This window comes from Phytophthora cinnamomi (assembly GCF_018691715.1).
Source record: "Phytophthora cinnamomi strain GKB4 chromosome Unknown Contig18, whole genome shotgun sequence".
Classification (NCBI taxonomy): domain Eukaryota; phylum Oomycota; class Peronosporomycetes; order Peronosporales; family Peronosporaceae; genus Phytophthora; species Phytophthora cinnamomi.
In genome coordinates, this window is record NW_027150951.1 from 223,953 (window position 1) to 236,822 (window position 12,870).

The 12,870-nt window shown below is 50.0% G+C and overlaps 2 protein-coding genes across 2 annotated transcripts; one reads left to right on the forward strand and one right to left on the reverse strand.

Annotated features, from left to right (window-relative positions):
* Window positions 1-1,013: 1,013 nt before the first annotated feature.
* Window positions 1,014-1,568, reverse strand: IUM83_17929 (Secreted protein; the record flags this gene model as incomplete). The annotated part of the gene is made up of 1 exon (XM_067942899.1): window positions 1,014-1,568. One exon carries the CDS (start codon window positions 1,566-1,568, stop codon window positions 1,014-1,016), a length of 555 nt encoding a protein of 184 aa, XP_067795925.1.
* Window positions 1,569-11,467: 9,899 nt separating this feature from the next.
* On the forward strand, window positions 11,468-11,956 carry IUM83_17930 (Tigger transposable element-derived protein 6; the record flags this gene model as incomplete). The annotated part of the gene is made up of 1 exon (XM_067942900.1): window positions 11,468-11,956. The coding sequence occupies one exon, from the start codon at window positions 11,468-11,470 to the stop codon at window positions 11,954-11,956; it is 489 nt and encodes a 162-aa protein (XP_067795929.1).
* Window positions 11,957-12,870: the final 914 nt, after the last annotated feature.

The following is a 12,870-nucleotide window of genomic DNA, read 5'->3' on the forward strand; positions in this document are numbered from 1 at the left end:
GGTATGACACACCAATGGATACATTGAAGTGGACCACCACAAAGAGTGGTCCACACATACCCAAAGATCCTATTGGTAGAAAGCAGCATCTTTCTACCAATCAGAGACATGCATATTAGCGGGGCTCTGCCAGCCAGCCGCTGCCAACCCTTTCATAGATGATAAACAGTTTTTTAGCAGATTTTAGAGGAAAATCAATTTACAAAACAATACAGTTCTCATTTTACCTTAAACTAGCTACTTGGAGTCTTGTCTAAGTTTACTTATATTTATGTATTCAAATATAATTAACCTAAGTCATTACTAAGTACTTACGCTTCCTCATACACGTTGGGTAACGTGTAAGCCAAAGTAGTGAGTCAAGTTAGACCCACTACAGTCGGCGATAGCGTACGCAGCATCGTAGCTATCGCCGCTTCTCCAATGACTGTTGACAGTCGTTGGACGGCTTCCTACTCTGGGTCAGACACACTTTCCGCGCTCATGTGGTTCTCGGCTCCGCGTTCGTACACCTCGTACGAACGTCAAGCAGTCGGTCGTTGGACGGACTACAAAGTGCTACCAGGTGTAGTGGGTCTAACTTGACTCACTACTTTAGCTTACACGTTGCGCAACGTGTATGATGAAGCGTAAGTACTTAGTAATTACTTAGGTTAATTATATTTGAATACACAAATATAAGTTAACTTAGACAAGACTCCAAGTAGCTAGTTTAAGGTAAAATGAGAACTGTATTGTTTGTAAATTGATCTTCCTCTAAAATCTGCTAAAAACTGTTTATCATCAATGAAAGGGGTTGACAGCGGCTGGCTGTACGTCTCTAATTGATAGAAAGATGCTGCTTTCTACCAATAGGATCTTTGGGTATGTGTGGACAACTCATTGTGGTGGACCACTTCAATGTATCCATTGGTGTGACTTACACCAAGGTGAGGAAGTATTTAAAACTTTTAACAGATATTTTATCTGTTAAAATCACAAGTGGCTTGTAGCCACTTGTACGTGTAACCCCGTTACAGGTGCGCCTGTGGCGGGTTGTAGTCCCCCTTGGCCTTTTTCGTCCATTCCGGGAAGCTCGCAGTCGTAAACTGCCGAAGCTCCAGCGGTGGCAGCTCGCGTCGCGTGTTCGGCTCCGTGGTGGCTCCGGGGCTCACGAAGCCTCTGGCCGTCGGGTCTTGAGCTGCTACGAGCCCGCGCAGGCGACGAACCTCCTCTCTGAGTGCCTGCAGCTCCGCGGTCATATCAGGGCAAGACGATGCTGTTGGCGTGTCGCGATCGGGTCTTGAGGGCGCGTCTGCCACACCACTGCGCCCGGGCTGGTAGGACGCCATGAACGTCGTAAGGTCGAAGCCTTGGTCGGACCTGGGTGCGGCTGGACGCTTGGGCTCCGCGGCAGCTGAAGCTCTTGGGGCGGCGGCCTTCCACGTCTTCTTCGACAGCGGAGGCGCAGCTTTTTCCTCAAGGTTGCTGTCGGAGTCTCGCGCGGTGTCGCGTGTAACGGGCTTCAGCTGGAGCGGCAGTCGGTCGCTTGGCCTTCTTCTTCTTGTCCTTGCGCGCTTCTGCCGCATTCGTGTCCGCCGCGCTCCGTGCCGACACTCGCTTGCTCGATCGCAGCGGGGGAGGGTCAGACGTGCGCATCGCGGAGGTCGCTGTCCAGTGCTCTTCCTCGCCGGTCACGTCGACGACGACGACAGCGGTGTCAGCGGGTGGCTCGCTATCGGAAGGAGCTGTTGCGCCACGGGATGAAGGCGAGGTAGGGGCGCTGGCGGACTCAGGAGCTCCACGGGTGATCATGGTGTAGATTGGTGGAGTAGAGACCCCCCTTTCTTGGTCGGTTTGTTGCTTGTTCTTCTGGAAGCGAAGTGAGGGAGGAGAACGGCATACCTGACGATGTGCAACCGGTACAAGTACCGGTATATCGGTACCGCATCGCCCCTGTCCTAAGCGAACTGCAATGTATGCAGTTTACGGTACATATGTTGCCAAGTCTCAGAATTAAATGATAAAAAGTAAAAGTTATAATAATTCTTAGTACTTTGGACCAATCAAAAAGTATGGACGCGGCGGGAATTGAAACCGCGTCCATCCGCATAAAATCGCGGTGCTCTTTCCCAATTGAGCTACGTGTCCAAGCGATCTTGGTTACCTTCGCAATTAAGTCTCATCAAAGTAATGTGTTGTATTGTGCATCTAGAAAAACTTATCGTCGGAGCTGCTGGAATAATCATCATATCTACAAACCTGTTTTCCTGCTGCAATTTGGGTAGAAGAGTGCAATAGCTTCGTTTACAGAATAGCCAGCAGCCAGGAATTCGAGAAGGCGGCGCTTGTGCGTATAGTCGACTGCAATGCGGGTGTAGCGCTTTGGTTTTTTGCCGGTTCCTGTGGTGCGTGGTCTACCCATAGCACTTTGAATACTGAGACCGAATGGCTGGTGGCAGCCTATAATTAGCTGGTCAACATGGAATTTTAACTACAGACATCCGGTGTCAATGCATTGTTTTCATTGGCTAAAATAAAAATTCGCTTGGGACAAAACTTCGCCTAGGACAGGGGCGATGCGGTACTGGTATTTCATGTGGAAAACATAATTCCCTTGGCTTCGCATGGGAATAAGGGGATTTGCCAATTTAGTGCATTTTTGAAAGGGCATCAGTCAAGGCGCGGTAGCCGAAAATCTACTGTGAGTTTCAGTGTGCAATATGCATGCCCAGACAGGTGTTTGTTTACTCTCTTTCACAGATTAATTCTGGTATGGAGAGGCTTTTATTGGGTAGTTTGGATGGATTGTAGTGAATGGTCTATTTCCTGCTGATTGCCAGTTTAGTGCTCCTTTTTATCTTAGTATTTGTATGAACCAGCAATTCTCAAACTGGGACAGTGTTTCTTTCGTTCAGTGGTTAGGTAACCTATAATACACGATAAAAACGCAAGCACATCAGTATTGAAAGGATATGTATCTTGGAAATAATGTGTCATTTCGACAGTGCTGACAGCTCAGTCGGTTAACGCCGCTGGCTTAATGAGGGCTCTACGGGGAGCAGAGTTGTCGCGGGTTCGAGTCCCCTCGGACACCTTAATTCTCCGCACTGTTATAAAGGTACGATTATCTGCTCAATTGTGTGTGCAATTGACTTACAGTAACTAACATTGTTTTGCCTGTCTGTCTTATCTCTTGACTAAACTATCGCTTCAAACAGCGATTGCTCGGGTGCGCCTGGAGTATTTTCAACCTCCGTATGAACCGGTGTCAGTCGGGAACCTTTTGCCGTGCCTTTCGAGGCTTTGCTTGTAGGTTCTCTACAGTAGTAGTTCACGGGTTCGCAATCGCCCACCAACTGTCGCTGTCTTCGGCTTCCTGCCTTTCGTGCGTGGTGGTGGGAGGACGAGAAGCTGTTGTTGGACGGTTTTCTTCACGTGAAGCCAAGCGGCTTGCTTAATCGACGCCGGCGCCGCTTCATAAAGCGCCTGTACCAGCCGCTACCAACGCCAGTGCCCGTAGTCATCTCAGCGATCGTGCTGGCCTTGGCAATGATTTCCCCACGCTTGGCCGGCTTCCCGATAAGCTGTCGCCCCATTATCCACTCACAAAGGTTTTGCTCTGCCTCAGCTGTCAGGCGTGGTTGAGGGCCACGTCACTGAGACTCCATCGATTCGCCTTTCTTGCGCTTGCCTACCCACTTAATTAGCGTGCGGTAGAGTTTAGCTTGCTTTTGGTGTAGTCTCTGCGCTTCTAGGTCATGATTCTCGGGGCGAGGTCAATTTGGTAGTGATAGTCAAATAGTTAAGCTCATGCCACTAGTACTAACTGCAAAAGCAAACGAGACAAATCGGGTGGTCGAGAGTTAACCAACAGGAGCTGTATACATAATGGCAGGTTTTACGGTTTCGAATATTTCATCCAGTAATATACCAGAGCTCGTAGGGTTTTGGCGTGATTGGTCGTTTCTATTAGTGCACTAATATGCTTCTAGTGCACTAAAGTGGCAGATTCCCTTACACCTAATCGACCACGGAAATTTCGAATGGAACGCGCAATACAAACTACGCGTAGACCGATTGAAAAGGCAACACTCTACACTTCCTTACGAAAACCCGCGGCTGCTTTGCTTCATTGCCAAAATGGCAGACCCTACTACAAAAACACAGTCAACGTTTGGCAACGCTCGCTTCGTCCTGGATGCATTCGATGTCGACGCTGCTGTTGCGCTGGGGCTTCTACGAAGGGACGTTGCAATTGAAACCTCGGATCCTACCAGCTCCAAGTATGGTGTTGCGTACAATCAGCGCCGCAACATTGCAGACACTTTATTTCCGTCACAACAAGCAGCTAGGTCCGGCAGGATGCTGTGTTCACGCTGTGTGTGCAGCTACAAACGACGGAAAAAGGCTGCAGGAGCTGTACGATTCAATTCGCATGTCGATTGAACACTTCCAAGCAACATACAGCGTTCCCTATCTACCGTGGCCTACGACGGTGTCGCTTGCAATCGATAAGACAATTCGTGTACCGGCACTTGCAGCAGCTCCTGAGAGGTTGGGCAAAAGAGGGCTTAAGCCGGAACCACGCCCAAAGCACAGTCGAAAACAGGCAAAAAAAAACGCTTTGTAAATGGTAGTTACCATACTCGATATTGCACAATGCCTATTAAAAATATATCTTTGTGGGAGCTTTCAGCAAAAAGGGTAAAAACGCGTAATCTGATATTGTGATCCGATACACTTGTAGGAATGGACAACAGAAGTATATCCCCAAAAGTTCATCAAACAACTCGTTCAAACCACAGAGTAGATAGAACTCTACGCTTGTACCGAATGGATGGTACCGCAAAATCGCTTTGTGCGGTTTAAAATTCATTAAAATAAGAAATTCGAAATACAATGAAAAATGATCCTTAGAATTGCGTTTTTCATGGTTTTGTAATGCGCCAGCAAAGTAATACCTGTTGGTTTGTGTATTGGAGGCCCGCCAACGGCGAAGTTGAAGGTTGGGCCTGGGACCTGGACCAGTGGTAGGACATGCAGCAGTAGGAGATTTCAGAGTACAGTGTTTTGCCTCAATAGCGCAGCCATCACATCTAATAACCTCGCAGACTATATATAATCACCCTATTTTTCACGAACAGCAAGATTCAGCCAATCACGCCATCGACAGTATGGTTCCGCCAATCAAATTACCACAACCGAGGACATAGGGGAAAACGTCAAAACAAAAAGCGTCACACTCATGTCATTGCGCGCCAAGATCACCTTGGTCGGTCGGAGCGACCGGAGCGACTCGCTCCTCATTCTTTCATTAGCCAAGCCTAACCAAGTCTACAAGTATCGAGTCTGCAATGCCGTCTCTTCCGAAGCCTTTCCAGAAGCGCCAACGCCTCACGAAGCAGCAGGAGCTGCAGATTTGTGACCTCCGCCGCCAGCTGCCTGCCATTACCAACGTTGAGCTCGCTGTGGTGGCCAAAACCAAACTCTCCCTATTAATACCGAAGCAGCCGTCGCCCCACGTCATTGCTCGTGTATTGAAGGCGGAGACTATGCTAAGGAGCCTTCCGGTCGACTGCTTGGCGCGCAAGAAAATTCGCCCGCGCTTCCAATGCGAACTGGACCATTGCGTTGTTGAGTACGTCCTCATGTGCGAGGACATCCAAGTGTCGCTTACTGGCGAGATGATCATCATGCGGGCTCGCAAAATCGCCAGGCTTCCAGAAATTCCGCCGTCGTCACTACCAAGCTTTACCTGGTCTTGGCTACGCCACGTGCAATCTCGCTACGGGATTCGCTGGAAGAGAGCTCACGGCGAGTCGGGTGCGGTCGACTTAGAGGCTGCAGCGCCTGAAGTTGAGCGCTTGCGCGGCATCATTGCGACCTACTCCCACTCGTAGTCGACTAGTAAAACCTCTGTCACCCCATTTACTTGAGAAATTGTATACAAAGTACGACTGCGCTATTGAGGCAAAACACTGTACCAGGTTTCTGTATGAGAAAGGGGCACAGGCCATAGGAACTGGTAGTAGCTCAACCATTCTTCATTTTACCCGATGCCTTCACTAAACCCGCGACAGCGTCACGCCAGGAACTTCAACCGTCGTCTAGACGGCCCGTTTTGGGAGCTACGTCTAAACCGCGAATTGTATTTGCGCGAAAATACTGACCAAGGACGCCAAGTTGGTGGAAGCCTTCTCGAACAACGCCATTGAGGCGGTGGACTCCACGGTAGCGACGGCCGTGCTCGCCGTGGGGGGGGGGGGGGGGAGCTATTCAACGTCGAAAGAATTTGGGCAACGCGGCGGGTTAACACAAGCGTCTACTATCTGCTTCAGTGGATGGGCTACCGCGAGCTCACTTGGGAGCCTTCTCAAAACATCACATGGCAACTAAGAGTTAGCTTCGAGCGAGAAGCTGTTGACTTCATCTGGGTGTACCAGCCAACGAGAGGAAGGCGCAGGCGGCGCCGACCGCACACACTTCCAAGTAGACGAAGCACTAGGGTAAACCTACGCCGCGGCTAAATACATAACGAACTTACACGGCTAAATACGTTTTTGCTTTGATGAACGAACTTAGTAACTACTGGGACAGTACTGCATTTGTCTGCACCTGGTGGGAAACAAAACAGTAGTTTTCTACTGTATTATGGATATTCCTCCAATGCCACCCCTCCCGCACAAAAACACGACCAACATACAGTTGCAACTACTGTACATGCGAATTACGCTGTGCAAAATTACTGAGGAACAATTTTGGAGGTATTATACCTGTATCGTTAATGGCCCATGAATCACGATTTTGCTAGCAACGCCAGCGAGCGACGTATGTTGCTGTCTCACATCATCGGTAAGGCGTCGGAAATGGTGGGTAGTGACTCCATCATTAGCGGCTACAGAAAGGCAAACCATATTCCGGTGGGCCATTGCAACGTGAACGGTAGATCCAAGACGCACTTGATGTCTTTCCGCAAGATGCTGTGGGAGCCAATCAAAAAACAGGCGGAGGGATACCCGAGTAACTTCATAATACATATTTCGTCTGGTATCCATTATTTTATAGAGGTTTTATGCGCATCGGATGGTGTGTCACCCTGTGTTGCTCTCGTGGCGTATGTGACATACCGTATTTATCGGATCGAGTGAGATATACGGTCCATATGTGCACTATTGATAGGATGTGGGATGGTACTCAAGTATTCAGAAGAGAGGCTTTGGCGGGGCGATCAGGAGCATCACTCAGGGCCGTACTTAAGTTCCCGCTCCCACGTTCCGGGACTAAATAACGCATTGTGATTGGTCCACGCATCCGGTTGGCAGGGGGAGGCACCTCCCAATCCCGAGTTTTTTTCGCGTCGTTGGGAGCGGGACGAGTGGTGGGAAACAGCGTTCACCCCCCCCAACCATACAAGTTGTATTGTGGGTTTATGATATTAGTACGGTTTGTGTACAAAACACAAAATTCCCACTTGCCATCATTATTTTTCCCGGGATTCGTCCCGGGAACTTAAGAACGGCCCTCAGTGCGGTCACTAATTCTCAACACCCGCCGCTTATTAGGCGGGGGCATGTTTGCCCGAGCGAATGGAAGCGTTGCAACCCGATATTTCGTTTTAGACACCGCGTCTGGCCGAGTCGAGAACTTCTAGTGAGGCGAATGAGCAGCCCCCCTCCCGAAGAGAAGCGTGAGAGGGGGGGGGAGGGGGCACGCGTCGAAGTTCACGGACGAGAGTCAACGCGCGAGTGTTCGCCCTACATGTATTACTGTACAGCAATAAACATGTCCATTCTTTGCCAGATCTACATAAGCTGTGGCGTGATTACTTCAGTACAGAGGGACGGGGTGGCTTCAAGAAACTGTGCAGATCTACATACATGTAAGCTGTGGTGTGAATCACACCGCCGTGTGATTACGGTATTTGTTGGATCGAGTGAGACATAGGTACATGAATAGATCTGAACAGTTTCTTGAAGCCACTGTACTGAAGTAATCACGCCACAGCTTATGTAGATCTGGCAAAGAATGGACATGTTTATTGCTGTACAGTAATACATGTAGGGCGAACACTCGCGCGTTGACTCTCGTCCGTGAACTTCGACGCGTGCCCCCTCCCCCCCCCTCTCACGCTTCTCTTCGGGAGGGGGGCTGCTCATTCGCCTCACTAGAAGTTCTCGACTCGGCCAGACGCGGTGTCTAAAACGAAATATCGGGTTGCAACGCTTCCATTCGCTCGGGCAAACATGCCCCCGCCTGATAAGCGGCGGGTGTTGAGAATTAGTGACCGCACTGAGGGCCGTTCTTAAGTTCCCGCTCCCACGTCCCGAGACTAAATAACGCATTGTGATTGACTAATCACCCAATCACAACGCGTTATTTAGTCTCGGAACGTGGGAGCGGGAACTTAAGAACGGCCCTGAGTGATGCTCCTGATCGCCCCGCCAAAGCCTCTCTTCTGAATACTTGAGTACCATCCCACATCCTATCAATAGTGCACATATCGACCTTTGTCCCATACAGACTGTATGGGGCAGATGTACAGTTGCCTATGTTTACTGTGCATGAAGCGTTGTGGTGCACAATCATATTGTCTTCTAAAGGTAGTACTCAAAAGTACTCAAAAGCATATAGAATACGAACAGCAAGCGTAGCGATTGCATCTGATTGGCTCCCAGGATGACTTACTGTAAATGTGCAAGGTTTTTTGCGTTGCCGGTTCAATCCGTCGTTATCTATTATAGCACTGAACACCGTTCAATGAGCAAATTTATTAGTGTACGCGTTCGGGGCTCGAAAACACCGTACTGTAAACATGATAAATACTCGTACGGTCTCTGGATTCTAATACCCTATAGCGGCCAGATCGTAAACGGTCTATCATAAGGCTAAACAGTACCGCAGTGCTGAATTACCATGATACATGTAGGAGGAATTTCCATAAATCAGTGACTTTCCGTGAGATTTGTCAAAACGATTGTGATAATTGTCTGGTACTACAGATGTGTACTTGACTAACTCCAGGATTGGACAGACATACACATTCAAGTTAATCCGGTATCAGTAGTATAGCACGCCAAAAGTAATTAGTTGGTTCTTGTCTTCGCGATTTATACTAGTGATGACATGTTGCGACATTACGTTAAATTTTGAATATCAGGAATATGATAGAACTGCTACAGTACTACTGTAATACTTCCTCCCTAACCACAGAGGGGAGTTCTTAACAGAGGAAGTTTGGTAGATTTTGGTATTTTCCGCGACCATAAAGCCAGAATATCGTCCGTGATACCTGCGAGCATAAAGCCAAAATTATGTACTAGTATTATCTGTGTGCTGCCAGAGCCAGGTGCAGCATGACATAGCCAGGCATGAGGAGTCACGAATTGCCCGTTTTACGGTATCACGCAGGCAAAGCCGGAATTTTGTCGTTGAATTCCCTCCATGAAGATCCCAGTTACGCCATCATTTCACGCGCTATCTACATGCAGCATGAACTCTTCTTGGTATCACGGTGGTACCGATCTACGTCTGTTAATAACGCCTCTGAGTACTTTTCCATTGTCATATCTCAGTGAAAATCACTGATTTATAGAAATTCCTCTGCATGTACAGCAACGGACAGAATGTAACTGCCAGCCAGTGACGAAAGTGCATAGAACCCTATTGGTTAAAATGTTTCTTTCAAGATTTGACAATCCTAAAAATTAGGATTCGAATTAAAGCAAAATAAGGAGGCAGCTGTATTTTGCTAAAAGTTAGTCAGAAGGGCTTTGTTAAAAGCCCTCGTAACCGTAGTAGAATCGATAGACTCCCACGCCTTGATGGCACGCTTGATGGTTTCCAGCCTTTTCTCGCTTCGTCAGCACTACACCTGCCGATATCAGTTCCGATACAGCTACAAGCTGCGAGGGCGAGGCATTAGCCGTGTCCGGGGGCTCCTGCGTCGTGCTGGCTGCCTCCATTTTACTGACTGGTCTCCACAAATTTACATTTTTCAAGACCAACGACTATTGGTTAAAAATATTATTTAGGAATCGTTTCATTGGCTAAATATTTTGTTGCGCTGTATCTCTGTTCATAGCAGTGACAGGTGGCAGTTAGGTTGTCGGCAGTTGCATTCTGTCCGTTGCTGTAGTGTAGATGTAGCATTCTCTGGGAGGCGTAGTGCGTAGTACGTACTACGCACCGCGTAGTGTGCGGCTTCGGCGACCTTACCAAGTTCTGCGTTCTATGTTTCCTCCAAACATACGGATGGAATTGCCGGGTTACTGTATACATACGTGTATATGTAGGTACGGTACATCTAGATGTACGTGTCGTAATCTGTAAGTAAACTCTGTGAGAGCAATGCTCTCTAAGAGCATAGTCCAGAACGGCAACGCTAGGTAGTGCTGCTTGAGCAAAGTCCCATTCCGAATTTCCCCCTCTGCGAATCACACTGGCAAGACAATGCGCCTCGGCTACTTGCTGCTTACAACAGCAGTCGCTCCTCTTTTGATTAACGGTGCGGCCTCGGAGGGTACAACCCCCGAACAAGTTGAGAGTTTCTCTACGAACATCGTGCAGAACAATAAGCACGGTGCGAGACTCCTGAGAAGAGAAGAAGTCGATGCTGACGACGAAGAGAGGGTTACCGTTGTCCTTGACGGACTTATCAAAACCAAGGCGGAATCCAAGGCGTTGATATCGTCATGGGTGAATAGTGGGTTTTCCGTGGAAAACGTCGCTGCGCGTCTAAGGGTTAACCCTGCCCTGCCGCCCGAACAAGCAGTTCATCAGTGGAACTGGGCGGCCTTCAAGAGGTTCGAGCGACTGAAGGGCGTAAAAGAAACTGGTCTGATGCAGTGGTACGCTTATTTTGGCTCGGGCTGGCAAACCAAGGAGAAGACGAAGGAATTCCTCACTGGAGCGCTCGCGGGGGACAATTCTGTGGAGGACGTGGGTAAATTCCTGGGTGTATGGGGCCTATCCAAACACGAGCAAATTCTCCACCCGAACTGGCGCGCGTTCAAGCAGTACGAGAAAATGCACGCGCAGTACCAAGAGATGCTGAAGCCGATTCAGTTCTCCTATTTCGGCTCGGGTTACCACACTGAAGAGAAGACAAAGGAGATATTTGACAAGTGGGCGATGCAAGGGACCCCAGTAAAGGATGTCGAAAAGACATTAGGACTCAAGGGCTTGAGTGGAGAAGAGCTTACAGGACACGTGAACTACGATGCGTTCCTGCTTTATCAGAAGGTATACAATGACTGGGAGCAGATTCGAGCCATCCATGCGGCAGGCAGAGCTGGAAACGTTTGATGAGCACCACAGTAATACATTGGGGGGGGGGGGGGGGCTGCTGTCTATTTGGGGATTATTTTTTCCGTAGTAGCCTGATAAAACAACAGCAATACATGAAGGTACCCTTCATTCTTTGTTATGTGTTGCTCATAATTTTCTAAGTCTGCGGCAAAACCCCCTGTCAAAATCGAACGAGGGCATGGAGCGCCAGCCGCTGAAGGAGGGCGGCGGGCGCAAGGAGCGCAAGAATGTGCGCACGTCCACGACGTTCGAGACGCGGCTGGCGGTGATCAAGTACTTCGAGGAGAGCGCCGACATGTCGGCCACCGTGGAGCGCTTCTTCCCAGCCCTGTCGGTGCAGGCCAAGTGCAGCAAGAAACTCGTCATCTACGGCTGGATCAAGGACCGCGACAAAATCGAGAAGGCCTGCGACTCGGTGGGCACGGCCAAGGCGCACCGCCTGCGCAAGCCCGGCGTCGGCCTCACGCTCAGCGACGACGCCGAGAAGTGCATTGTGGTGTGGCTGCGCTCCATGCAGAAGCTGGGCGTGCCCGTGACGGGCACCATGCTGTCCGAGCACGCGCTGGACGTGGCCAAGGAGCTGGGCATCGACAGCGCGCTCTTCACGGCGTCCGTGACCTGGAGGAAGAGCTTCCTCAAGAGACACAACTTGGCCATGAAGCAATAGGTGACCGGGGGCTGCGCTGCCTGCACGTGCGCGCGCTGTGTGTATCTAGGGCTTACCAGTGTTTGCGCCGTTGGCGTGAGAAGGAACTGTACTTTGTTGAATACTTGTGTTGGTACTTGGTGGCTACGAGTGCATTGGAGGCGGTCACGCGCGTTGAAACAGTGTACGACATGTACTACTGTAGTAGTAGGAACGTTTCGTCCGAGTTACAATGAAAATGCGCGCGCCACTGTGGTGACCAACTCCAACGCCTGGTAAATGTACGCGCAATGCAGCGGTGCAGAAGCCAACGTTGTCTGAATCGATCTCTCATCGGCAACGAAGAATGAGCAACAGTCGCCATCGCGCTCTGTGAATGCTACTCGGACTCGACCGTCTCGGAATGCATGGAATCGCCCGTGTTCATTTTCAGACTCCTTGTATGCAGGGGTGTATTCCCCTGCCTGTGTGACACGAGCAACGTCGCGTCCTCCCCCGCGACCTCCGCCACAACGAGATGGCGCAGCATCTTCGAATGATGTGTCGCCACTCGCAGTACCTCCACCAACGTCAAAGCGTTCTCACGTCCTCCTCCTCCACCTCCGGTAACACCGCCGTTACTCGTAGCGACGACCGAAAAGACCGGTCGAGCAGCGAACGCGCCATTCTTCGGCAGCTGCGACACAGTTCCACCCACGCCCTCCTCCCCGTCCAGTGCAGCAAGCTCAATCTCCGCCTCTCGGCCTTTACCCCCACACTGTTTTTGGCGCTAGTAATGTCCTCACCGGCAGCTCAAAGCTCGGCGGCGTGTGACGCACAGCGAACGTCTGACGCAGCGTCGCGTAGTTTGCGTGGCTGCTGGCCTCCACTCGGTCGTGCGAGACCTTCACCTTCGCCACGTACTGCAGCTCCACCAGCTTCCCACTCGTTAATCC